At 38.2% G+C, this 13,123-nt stretch overlaps 1 protein-coding gene across 3 annotated transcripts in view; it reads left to right on the top strand.

Annotated features, from left to right (window-relative positions):
• dnajc10 (DnaJ (Hsp40) homolog, subfamily C, member 10) overlaps positions 1 to 10,243 on the top strand; it is a 49,439-nt gene extending 39,196 nt beyond the window's left edge. For all 3 annotated transcript variants that reach the window (XM_063052034.1, XM_063052033.1, XM_063052035.1), the window contains exons 19-23: positions 429 to 482; positions 1,922 to 2,069; positions 6,244 to 6,366; positions 7,169 to 7,282; positions 8,572 to 10,243. In XM_063052034.1, coding sequence (XP_062908104.1) covers positions 429 to 482; positions 1,922 to 2,069; positions 6,244 to 6,366; positions 7,169 to 7,282; positions 8,572 to 8,583 — 451 coding nt within the window. In that variant the 3' untranslated portion in view covers positions 8,584 to 10,243. The remainder of the gene's footprint in view (positions 1 to 428; positions 483 to 1,921; positions 2,070 to 6,243; positions 6,367 to 7,168; positions 7,283 to 8,571) is intronic.
• The last annotated feature ends 2,880 nt before the right edge of the window (positions 10,244 to 13,123 follow it).

Here is a 13,123-nt window from a genome sequence, read left to right as displayed (position 1 = left end):
GATGGGAAGCACGCTGTGATTAAATACATTTAAGGTGAATTAAAGATTATGAAATATTGCATTGGAGAGGTCAGAGATTGCAAAAATATAGCCTTGAAACAGTTAACGTACTTGGAAGCAAAGCCTCGGAACAGGTCAGTGGTCTAAAGACATTGTTAATATAGAAGGAGCAATGAAATTAAATATGGGCAAACCTCGAGGATGCATAAATCTTTGCTTTAGTAAATCACTCGTGAAATCCTAAGAGAAGATTACTGGGAATACTTGTGATTAAAGTAATCTTGGGCAGAAATGACTTTGTAAGTCTTTGGTGGTTGTGTCAAGCATGTTAACCAACAATTTTGCCAGGAATTGTTTTGATTCTATGGTTAACTGCAATTATTCTCAAACTCTTGAATTGAGTAACAATTTCATATTTCTTCTTGCAGTAGCTATAATGGTTGGTCCAGAAATGCGCAGTCTCTTGGGTCTTGGGCACTCAGGTAACTTTTAAAAGATTAGTAAAGGTTACCTTCTCTTGTCACTTGTACATTGAAATTTGCAGTGAAATGCATCGTTTGCAACAAATCAAATCAAATCAGTGAGGAATTACTGGGGAGCCCGCTAGTGTCGCTACGCTTTTGGCACCAATATAGTGTGCCTACAACTAACTGATTTTACCGTACATCTGTGGAATGTGGGAGGGTGCTGGATCACCTGAATGAAACCCAGTCGGTCACAGGGAGAACGTACAAACAACAGAGGGAAGTGAATCTTACAGTTAGAGCTGTACAGCAGTGCATTAAACACTACGCTATGCTTTCAGCACCAGCTGTAAGGTCAGAGTTCAACTCCTGCTTAAGATCCTATAGGATGATTTTTAAAATTGATACATTCAAATATTTATTCATTTGGAGCTGACTAATGATCATGGATTGAAATGTAGCACTTCTCCGCTTCAAAATAACAGATGAAACAAGCTCACGATTGTCCTATTGTATTTAAACAAAAGACATTTAAATTTCAAAGAGACCTGCTTTTCTGAGATAAAAATGTTAAAAATTTAAGCTCATTTTAAAATTGGACATATTTAATGAGATATGTACCACAATATTCATGAATTATGTCCAGAAAAAAAAGTTACAACTACCTTACAAATTATGAGTGACCACACTACATTGAATGAATTGATGAAGAATATACTGTGAGTGCTACAAATCTAAAAATGCTAAAAAGTACATTATTTCTAAAACTAAGATTTTAGAATTCAGAATTCTGATTATATGTTGTGAAAAGCCCAGTTTGTAACACTGTTTCAAGAAAAATCCATTGGAAGTGCTCAATTCTATATTTAAGAGGGGAGTATCAATTTTTTGCAATATAAAGCATTATGAAAGTTATGGGGCCTGGGCTATGAAAAGGAAAAGCTAGTGATTTGGTAAAGAGCCGTGGTCAAGTAATTGGGAATTCTATATTTCAATCCAAATTTATAAGTGATTTTAAGGAGAATTTGTTGAAGTATTTTAAAATCATCAAGAACTATGGGGTAGATGTGGATAAAATGGATTTCTTGGGAAAAATCTTCAAAGGGTCACAATTTAAATTAGAAAATATGACAAAGTAAGGTGTTACTACCTTCTCTTGTAAGGTTGTGGAAATCTAAAATTCATTTTGTAGAAGAATTAATGGATGATGGACTAACTGAAAAGTAGGATAGGTATATTTTTATTAAGGGTGTCATGGGGTGCACATTAATGGAGTTGACATGCAGTTCAGGCATAATATCACTGAACTTGCGAAAAGATTGGAAGGGTCCCACTATATCTTATGTTTTCATGTAGATCTCAACACAAAGAAGTTAGTGGGAAATGTCATTGGTGTAAACTGCTAAATACTCTAGCTTTTAATTGATCAACTTTCATTTGACTTTTTCTTTATTCAGATTTCTTCCTCAAACCTCCATAGACTTAACACCAGAAGACTTTAAAAACAAAGTATTAAAGGGAAAGGACCACTGGGTGATTGATTTCTATGCACCCTGGTGTGGCCCCTGTCAGAACTTTGCTCCAGAGTTTGAACTTCTTGCTCGGGTAAATATCTTGTTATTATGATGTAGTAACCTGTGTTTCTTCTTGTTTACCATTTTTTCCAAAAGTAGTGTTCAAAATTTGTGTGACTACATCTTCTTTTGATAAAATGTGGGAAGATATTTAATCCCCTTGTCAGACATCCCACCCTGCAAAAACTCATTTCAGGGATGTAGCACCATCAATTTGCGGGAGACTTCCGGGAGAGGTGGGATGTCTGCAATAGAGTAGCTCCTTAGCAGCTGGCCAGCTAGTTTAAATAACGTTAGCTATGCTAATGAACGAATGACACCTGTTAAACTCACCTCAACATGTCTTTTACAGTCAACTGGGCAAAAGAAAAGTCACTGTTGCAAACAGCGCGGTGAGCAACACTGTCATTATTTTTGACCCCTATTAGGCAGGGGTACACTTTAGTGTAGTCTGGGGTGACGTATGTTTTATATTTTCTTTTTTTGGAACACTCTCCCATGGCACGCTCTCGCTCGCTCTCTCGTGGTTGCTCTCGCTTTCTCTTTTGCTTTCTCTCTCTCGCACTCACTCGCTCTCAAAAAAATTGATTTCCGTGATATTGTATATAATTTGCGGGCATCAGGGAGCCACTATTAATATGCGGGAGACTCCCGGAACTTGCGGGAGAGGTGGGATGTCTGCCTTGTCATTCAATTGATGCAATGAAAAGGGGGTCAGAAGATTGCAAGGATGGGTTGCAAGTTCTGTATTCACCTAGACTCTTGATAAAGACCATAAGACATAGCAGCAGAATTAGGCCATTCAGCCCATTCCATCATGGCTGATTACAGGCATTACTATCCCTTTCAACCCCATTCTCCTGCTTTCTCCCCGTAATCTTTGACGCCACTATATAGAAAAGTACATTACCAGAAAGGCCCTTCGGAACAGAATCATATTTATTATCACTGACATAGACTTATAGGAAAGTACAGCACAGAAACAGGCCCTTCGGCCTATCTAGCCTGTGCCAAGCCATTTGAACTGCCTACTCCCATTGTCCAGGTCTTGAAACTTGTTGTTTTGTGGCAGCAGTACAGTGCAAGTTATAAAATTACTACAAGTTTCAATAAGAAGAAAGTAGTGCAGAAAACGAGAGCAAACTGGTGAGGAAGTGCTCGCGGGTTCAGAAATCTGATGGCAGAAGGGAAGAAACTGTTCCTGAAATGTTGTGTGTCTTTAGGCTCTAGTGCCTCCTCCCTGATGCTAGTGATGAGAGGGGGGCATGTCCTGGATGGTGAGGGCCATAGTGATGGATGCCATTTGACAACGTCCTCAGTGGTGGGGAGGTTAGTGCCCACCTCAGAGCTGGTTGAGTTTACAGTCCTCTGCAGTTTTCCTCCATCCTGTGCATCTGCACCTCCAAACCAGACGGCAGTGCCACCAGTCAGAATGCTCTCCATGGTACATCTGTAGAAACTTGCTAGTCTTTGGTGACATCCCATGATGTCTGTGGTGACCGTGATGCCAATCTAAACTGCATATCACAAGATCACAAGACAAAGGAGCAGAAGTAGGCCATTCGGCCCATCGAGTCTGCTCCGCAGCTCCCCCATGAGCTAAACCATTCACCTGCCTGCTCATTGTCTGACCCTCCTGTTCTAACATTTTCTGAGCTGACAAGCATTACACAGACCTGTTCCTGTACCTGTTTAATTCCCCTCAGCTCAGAATATGTTAGAATATGAGGATTCTGCTTTGCCTTTACTTTAGTGATGACCTTTCACCTTTTTATTGACTACTTTCATTGACTAGTAATAAAGGATAAAATCTGTTTTTTCTTCAATGTGAATTCACAGTGCCTTGAAAAAGTATTCAGCCCCTGCAGCTATTTTCACATTTTACTGTCTCATTTTCTAAGTTTAGAATATATTTAAGTAAGAGCTTTTGAGCTAATCTACAAAACAATGCATCATGTCAAATCAAAATTCCAAAAGCAGTCAACAATTTACTAAAGATAAAAAAAAAAATTGTAAGGCTGAATAAGTATTCATCCCATTTGTAATAACTATGCTAATTTTCCTCAGATGCAATACCATATACATTATCTTACCAACTCACCCAATATGTTGATGTAGAAATTTGGAAGATCACATGAATAAATATACTCTTCCTCTGTAAGGTCCAACAGTATGGTCGATATTCAGCAGACCAAACCAAAATGAAAATGAGGCAAGTTAGGGAAACGATAATAGAGAAGCACAAATCTGGGGAAGGGCACAAGGCCATCTCAAAGGCACTACACATACCTCGAACTCAGTGCAGTCCATCAGAAAAAGTGGGGAAAAATATGAAACCACAGCAACAAAACCTAGATCAGGCCACCCTCTAAACTTAGTTATAGGAGAAGAATGGCACTTGGTAGGGAGACTACTATAATGCCAACAGTCACTCCGAGTGAGCATTCACCCAGGTCTGGGATGAAAACTTACAGCCCTCAGAGCAGAACATTGAATTTAATCGTTTCTTGTTTGTATCAGCACCATTCAGTTTCAATGAAAAGTATTCAACCTGAAAAGTTAATTTCTGACCTGCTGCACTACATATTTATTTTTATATTCTTCTAGTTACCCAACATAACATTTATGTATTGCACTGTGCTGCTGCAGCAATGTAATAACTTCCATGGCATACAGTTACAAGAAAAAGTTTGTGAACCCTTTGCCGTCACTTGGTTTTCTGTATTAATTGCTTATAAAGAGTAGTGTGATCTTCATCTAAGTTACAATAATAGACAACACAATCTGCCTAAATTAATAACACACAAACAATTCTACTACCTCTCATCAATACTGAGTACACCATTTAAACAATCAGAGTCTGGGTTCTAAAAAAGTATATATGAATATCTGGAGTAGTGCCTTCTACAAAAGCTATTTGGAGTCAGGTATTTCTATCAATGAGGTGAGATTGGTGCTGTGGGTTGTAGAGGTGCCTTGCCTTATATATCAAAAAAAGACGTACAAAGTCAGGTTACTGACAGAGCCTGCTCTTCTCAAGAAGATCTCGTTATGTGCACCATGCCTGGATGAAAACAATTTTCAGAGTACCTTAGAAAAAGAATTGTAGGGATAGATGAAGCAGGAAAAGGCTACAAAAGCATTTCTTAAGACCTGAATGTTAATCAGTCCACAGGAGGAAGTTCAGTATTGTTGCAGCTCTCCCTAGGAGTGAGCATCCCGCAAAGATCACACTAAGAGCACAACGTGCAATGCTGAAGGAGGTGAAAAAGAACCCTAGGGTAACAGCAAAAGACCTGCAGAAATCTCTAGAGCTTGCTAAAGTCTCTGTTCATGTGCCCACTATAAGAAAAACACAGAACAAGAATAGTGTTCATAGAAGGACACCACAGATGAAACCACTGCTCTCCAAAAAAAAAAATTAATTGCTACACATCTCAAGTTTGCAAAAGACCACCTGGATGGTCCATAATGCTTCTGGGACAGTGGTCTGTGGACAGTTGAGACAAAAGTTTTGCAGAAGTGTACATTGCTATGTTTCGAGGAAAGGGGGCACTGCACAGCAACAACAAAACCTCATCCAACTGTGAAGCATGGTGGAAGGAGCATCATGGTTTGGGGCTGCTTTGCTGCCTCAGGCCTGGACAGCTTGCAATCATTGAGGGAATAATTCAAAATTGTATCAAGACATTTTACAGGAGATTGTCAGGGTAACAGTCTGTCACCTGAAGCTTAATTTACGGCTGTTCATGCAAGGAATCCCATAAATATTAATGAACTGGAATAGTTTTGTATGAAGGAATGATCCAACATTCCTCTACGCCGCTGTGCAAGTCTGATCAGCAGCTACAGGATACGTTTAATGGAGGTTATCGCTGCTAAAGGAGGTTCTACCAGTTATTAAATACAAGGGTTTACAAACTTATTCCTGCCTGGACTGTGAATCATTAAACAATGTGTTCAATAAGGACATGAAAAGTACAATTGTTAGTGTGATAATAGTTTAAACAGATTATGTTTGTCTATTACTGTGATTTAGATCAAGATCAGTTCACATTTTATGAGTAATTCATGCAGAAAACCAGGTAATTGCAAAAGGTTTGCAAACATATTCTTGTAATTGCAGCTAATCATAAGACAAACTTACTATTATTAGAAAGAGGGCGAATTATTGTTCATTTAATCTAAATGTCATTTTCTTTCAGGCATTCAAAGGCAAAATAAAAGCAGGAAAGTTGGACTGTCAGAATAACCCACATACTTGTCAAACTGCTGGTATCAGAGCATACCCTACAGTTAAATTCTATCCTTTTCAAGGAGAAAAAAAGGTACTGAATTGTTGGTCTGAGGCATCGCACAACAGCCATCAAGAGTTTCTTCACCTGAAAAGAGTTTTGCTTAGCAACCTATTGGAAATGCAAGTTGACCATAGGGAAACAAGGGCAATAAGGCAGCTGGGCAACAAAGATTGGGACCTTTGGCATATTCTCTGTAACTGTTGAGATTTGAAGAAGCAGGAAGGAGGTAAATTAGTCAAATAGTAGTATACAGAAAGTACAAAGAGATATCAGATTAATAAAATTGGAGAAAATGGAAAAAATGTAATATTTGGGATTTTTGAAATCTAATAACTTAGTTTAGATGAGAATCAACATTGGATGTTTCTATTTTTTTTTCAACTTTCTGAACCAGAGAATTGATTGGTGTTGCATAACAAGTTATTAAATTAATACTTGCTCTATTAAATTCCAGCTCCAATATTCTGCGAAGAGTTTACTTTTAAGCCAGGAATAATATGCCATCTGGCAAAACCAAATGGAGCAAAATAAACAAACTGCTTTTCTTCAAGTTCTGTGGTCAAAACAGAAAACTAGTTAATGAAAAACTGCTTACAATGAGCCTAAATAACTTGTTTTGCCCTTCATTGTTTATTTTTAAAGGTTTCCATTTTGATGAACAGTCTTTCATGATTTGTTGAATTTAGGAATTTGCATTATCAAGAGCTATGATATAAATTGTTATTTGAAATGAAAATTACAAATTTATAAACACTACCTGGTCATTAATGTTCTATCCACACTTTTTCATATACAGTTTTGCATAATAAATATGTAATGCTTTTCTTTGCAGAAAAGTGCTACAGGTGAATATATAAACAGCAGAGATACTAAAGTGATATTGGAGCTACTGAGAAAAAGGTTGGAGGAGCTGCAGCCAAAGATAAGCACGATTTCAACTGAAAAGGTAATCTGCTTTTATATAGTGTAGAATAGATTGAAATGCCTGCACCACCTGAACTCAAGGTTAATTTCTTTTGAAATAATCTAACATTTCTACAGACATTTCTTAGGAGTGAATTTTCTCATTACTTTTCTAAAAATGAAAAGAAACCACACTAATCTGAAAATGATTTATAATATTTCATCTTATCCGCATTGATAATTACAATAGAAATTAACATTTATCAATGGTTCAACATAAACAAATTGCTGGAGGATCTCTGCAGACCAGGTAACATCTAAGGAAAAGAGTACAGTAGATGTTTTGGGCCGAGGCCCTTTAGCCAGTCCTGCCTGAAACATCTTTTTCCAGAGATGCTGCCTGACCTGCTGAGTTCCTCCAGCATTTTGTGTGTGTTGCTTGGATTTCCAGCATCTGTAGATTTTCTCTGGTTTGTGATTTATCATTGTATCCTTATTTTACATTTGTATATAATGAATTGCGAAGTGAAAATAAATGCAACTTGTCCTAACTATTTGTAAGTTTATTTTAATTCTGTAGCCTTAACAGTCTTGTTACTGTACTGTGGAACATAGAAACTTGTATATAGGCAAGAAAATTTAGAATGAGAATGGACCATTCAGCCAATTGAGCGACTATATACAGGAGTTTGTATGGAATATAGACTTTCATAGATTTTCTCCAAATTATCGTATTTCCTGAGTGAGAAATAAATGATTGATTTTAATAGATTTACGTGTTCATTCATTAAGTGAAATGTTGTATGATGTGAGTGACCATGGTCTTTCCATGACTATGATTGTGCTTGGCAAGAAGTAGTTTGCCATTGCCTTCTTCTGGGCAGTGTCCTTACAAGACAGGTGGTCCCAGCCATTATCAATACACTTCAGAGATTGTCTGTCATCATTGGTCGCATAGTCAGGACTTGTGATATGCACCAGCTGCCCATCTGACTATTCACCACCTGGTCCCATGGCTTCATGTGACTCTGATCGGGGGGGCCAAGAAGGTGCAACACCTTGCCTAATGGTGACCTGCAGGCTAGCAGAGGGCAAGAACCCCTTGCATCTCCTGTGGTAGAGACTTGCCTCTACCCCACCCAATCTACTTATTAGTTGAAACTAAAGCAAAGAGTGTGCAAATGATCCTTTATTTAAATTGTAATACTTAAACTTGCATTTGTTCTTTTGAAGAGTACGCCCCATGTATTTTTATTGCAATTTGCTCTACAGGTGTTTAGTTGTTAAATATTCTTTTATTCCTTGTTGGTTATAATTCTTTTTATTTTTCAGGATGAACTATAACATTGATGCACATTTCTCTCTAGAAGTGGTAATGTCAACAGGAACTCTGCAATAACATCAACAAATAATGAAATTGTATTCTGTTCTGGTCAAGGAATACTAGATGAAACTCTTACTGAAAACTAGGTTATTGACCCATAAATGACTTCAGCAGAATGATGTTCACTAAAAGCAATTCTCTTTGGCAACTTTCTGAAGAATGCATTGATACCTCATTATTTTGGCACATATGTCAGTAACATTTTTGTGTATGATAGTATTTTACAACTTAATGGCCTACTATATTGAAATATTTCTGAACTGTTTTGAATATTTAGTATATTAAGAATATCACTCCATTCGGTTAAGGTGATAAGTGAATTGGGAAATTGGAATATCATTTTCCCAACTGTGTCTGCTGTACTTTGGTTTGTTCGTGCAAGAAGTTAAAGGAATCACTGACTATATTATGCACTGATGTAAATGATGCAAGGAGGACTGCTTTGTTTGTAAAGGAAAATGATTTATGCATGAATTCTAAAACAATAATCACTTGAGGTCTGGCTTACAAAAAAATAGGTGACCTACTATGTCCTATATGTGTAACTTAATTTGGAAAATACCTAATTTTTCAATTCTTAGTGTACTGATTCAGTGAATAGTATGTTTGAATATTGCAGGTTAGTGTTTCATTATGCTGGTTCTGCTGAAACCCATTTAAATTTGTACACATTCTTTTGTACCTTGTAGGTTTTGTGGAATTGGATTTACCTATGTAATATTGGTGAAAGAATTTTACTTAGAAGCTAGAGTAAAACAACCTTGTAAATTTAATAAGAAATACATTAATCACTGACCATTTCCAAATGTTTCTCAGTGGTAATGCATTATCTGTGCTTCATTCTATTTAATCCTGTCTATTTTGATAACTGACAAGCTGCTAATGCATAATACTGTACGATTATGAATTGTCAGATTGTATTTTGACTACAATATTGGATCATGTGAGATGGTTTTCAGTTGTTTAATAGAAGAGTTGAACCTTTATTTCTTGCCGTGCAAGAGAATCTCAACTATGCTCTATGTGTGATAGCTTGAATTACGGCTTGCCATAGCATAATTGTAGATTTAAGGTTGGAAGGAAGTGATCAGACCAAATTTGTTACATTTTATGCAAACTCTGCTGATGTAATTTTCAAAATGACTTCTGGCTGTTTATTTTAACACAATGCAGCCGCTCTTCTTGAATAAGTCCCATTTTGTATTGGACAAACACTAAGAAATGAATTTTTAGCTATTTTGTGAATTGTATTTTTACATTTTCAAAGTAATTTGTCTTACTCCCTGGGTCGTCTTTAGTTGAATGTTTGACACATGCCTTAATTCATTTATGGTGTAGGGTTAGTTAGGTCAAACCAGCAAATACATCAAAAAAAATTCAAATATGAGCTGTTTGGTTGATAAGTAGATTTGAGAATTTCTGTGCTGTTAAAGTGGTATTAAAGAAATTTTTTAAAATCTAGTGAAAAGTTCTGCATTTATTCTTTCAGGAGGCAGATAACCTATCACAGTTTTAGTATTGTCTCTTTACACAGATGTTCAGATAGAACAGTTATAAAACGGTTAAGGTATTTTGTAATTCCATTTTCAATGGTTTCTAGAATTGTTACAACTTAATAAAGCTGGAATATCGTTCTTAAATATTGATTCCTCATTGAGCATTCTGCATCAGATACAGACTAAAAACTCTAAGGTGGCTAATTAAAGTTCAAAGTAAATTCATTTTCGAAGTACATATGTATGTGTCACCTTATATAACCCTGAGATACATTCACTTGTGGGCATACCCAATAAATCCAATAACCATAGTAGAATCAATGAAAGTCCGCACCAACAGGGCAGGCAACCAGTGCAAAAGAAGACAAATTGTGCAAGTACAAAAAGAAAGGATCAGTATAATAAATAGAGAACATGAGGTGAAGAGTCCTTAAATCTATAGACTCAGTGAGTCCTGAGGTTCCTGCATCTCAGGTTCCCAACCTTTTTTTTAATGCCTTACCATTATCCAACGGGAACACAAAATAATCTGCAGATGGCGGGGTCAAAGCAACACTCACAACACGCTGGAGGAACTCAGCAGGTCAGGCAGCATCCGTGGAAAAGATCGGTCGAAACATCAACCGATCTTTTCCACAGATGCTGCCTGACCTGCTGAGTTCCTCCAGCGTGTTGTGAGTGTTGCATTATCCAGCAAGTATGTATTTCCCAGGTTGGGAAACCCTGCTATGCCTTCTTCCTAATGGCAGCAGCAGCAGGAAGAGAGCATGACCTGGGTAGAGAGTGTATCTGATAATGGATGTTGCTTCCCTGCAACATAGCTGTGTATAGATGTGTTCTTTACCTGTGATGGACTGGGCAGTATTCACTACTTTTTATAGGATTTTCCATTCAAGGGCATTGGTGTTTCCATACCAGGCTGTGATGCAGCCAGTCAATATACTCCCCACCACACATTTATAGAAGTCTGTCAGTTTTAGGTGTCAAGCCAAATCTTCACAAACTCCTAAGGAAGTAGAGGTGCCGCTGTGCCTTCTTTGTAATTTCATTTACGTGCTGTGCCCATGACAGGTCCTCTGTAATGGTAACACCGAGGCATTTAAAGTTGTTGACCTTGTACCTCTGATTTCCCTCCCCCCCCCCCATGAGGACAGCTTCTTGGCCTGCTGACATTGAGTAAGAGGTGGTTGTGGCATTGCTCAGCCAGATTTTCAGTCACACCTTTGATTCAGCCAAGGACAGTGGTGTGTTGTCAACAAACTTAAATATGGCATTGGAGCTGTGTTCAGCCACACAGTCATGTGTAAAGCTAGTAGAGCAGGAGCTAAACACACAGCCTTGTGGTGCAGCTGTGCTGATGGGGATTGTGGAGGAGATATTGCTGCCAATCTGAACTGACTGGGGTCTGCAAATGAGGAAATCAGGATCTGATTGCACGAGGAGCTATTGAGGCCAAGGTCTTGAAGCTTTTTGATTAGTTTTGAGGGGATGATGGTATTGAATGCCGAACTGTAGTTGATAAAGTGCATCCTGATGTATGCATCTTTGCTGTCCAGATGTTCCAAGGTTGAGTGAAGAGCAAATGAAATGGCATCTGCTGTAAACCTGTTGTGACATGTGGCAAATTGGAGCGAATTCAAGTTGCTCCTCAGGCAGTTGATATGTTTCATCACCAACCTCTGAAAGCACTGGACACAAGTGCTACTGGGCGATTGGCGTTGAGGCAGGCTGCCACTTTCTCCTTAAACCGAGTATAATTGAAGCCTGCTTGAAACAGGTTGGTACCTCAGGTTGCTGAAGTAAGAGGTTAAAGATTTCATGAACACTCAAGCAACTTAATCAGCACAGGTCCTTAGTAACTAATAAGGAGATTATAGTCACTGTTTTGATTTTATGATTTTCATTTCCCCCCAGAACTAAAATTTGTTTTGTAGGGGAATTGAGTTTGGTTTTGGAAGCTATTAAAGCTACAGCTCTCTATTCTTGGGTTTGCAATGGACAGTTTTCATGGATAATGTCAGCATAACCTGTATTCCAAGTACTGTATAGAATAATGCTTCAATCTGTATTTGGCCTCAAGCACTTCCATTTGACCATCCTGCGCACAATTCCCTGGGCTTCACAAATATACTGATATATTACTAGTTATGAACATTGAACAGTACAGCACAGTACTGGCTCTTCAATTCACGATGTTGTGTCAACACTGTAACCAACTCCAAGATCAATTTAGTCCTCTCCCACAATGCCCTCTATTTTTCTATCATCTATGTGCCTATTCAAGATTCTCTAAATGTCCCTGGTGTATCTGCCCACTCTTATTAACCTTTCCCACCCTGGGACAGCTTCTGGCTGTTTGCCCTATCTATGCCTCTCATCTATCATGTACACCTCTTTCACGTCATCTTTCATTCTTTGCTCCAAAAAGAAGCTTGCTCACTCAACCTATCCTCATAAGACATGATCTTTAATCCAGGCAGCATCCTGTTATATCACCTCTGTAACCTCTCAAAGCTTCCACATTCTTCATGTAATGAGGTGACCAGAACTGAACAATAATCTAAATGTGCTTTAACCAGTTTTACAGAGGTGCAATGTTACCTCACTGCTCTTCAAGTTCAATTTGATATCAATCCTCCAACTAATGAGGGTCAGCGTGCCTCAACCACCCTAACAATTTGCACAGCATCTTTGAAGGATCTGTTGGTCTGGACCCAAAGAATCCTGCCATTAACCCTGTATTCTGCCTTCAAAGGTTCATCCTTCCAAAGTGTATCACTTAACACACCTGCTGCGTTCACCAGCAACTTTGATGTGTGTCACTTAACACTTTTCTGGATTAAGCTTCATCTGCCACTTTTCAGCCCAGTTCTGCATCCTATCAATATCCTTTCTACTCTATTCACAACTCCACCAATCCTGGTGTCATCAGCAAATGGGACTAGAACTTCTGGGAGTCCTGACTGAGATATTTTCATCAAAGCCACAAGTAAGGTAGCAGTGA

Source organism: Mobula hypostoma, chromosome 6, assembly GCF_963921235.1.
Source record: "Mobula hypostoma chromosome 6, sMobHyp1.1, whole genome shotgun sequence".
Classification (NCBI taxonomy): domain Eukaryota; kingdom Metazoa; phylum Chordata; class Chondrichthyes; order Myliobatiformes; family Myliobatidae; genus Mobula; species Mobula hypostoma.
The sequence above is the reverse complement of the archived record's forward strand: the minus strand, read 5'-3'. Positions and strand labels throughout refer to the sequence as shown.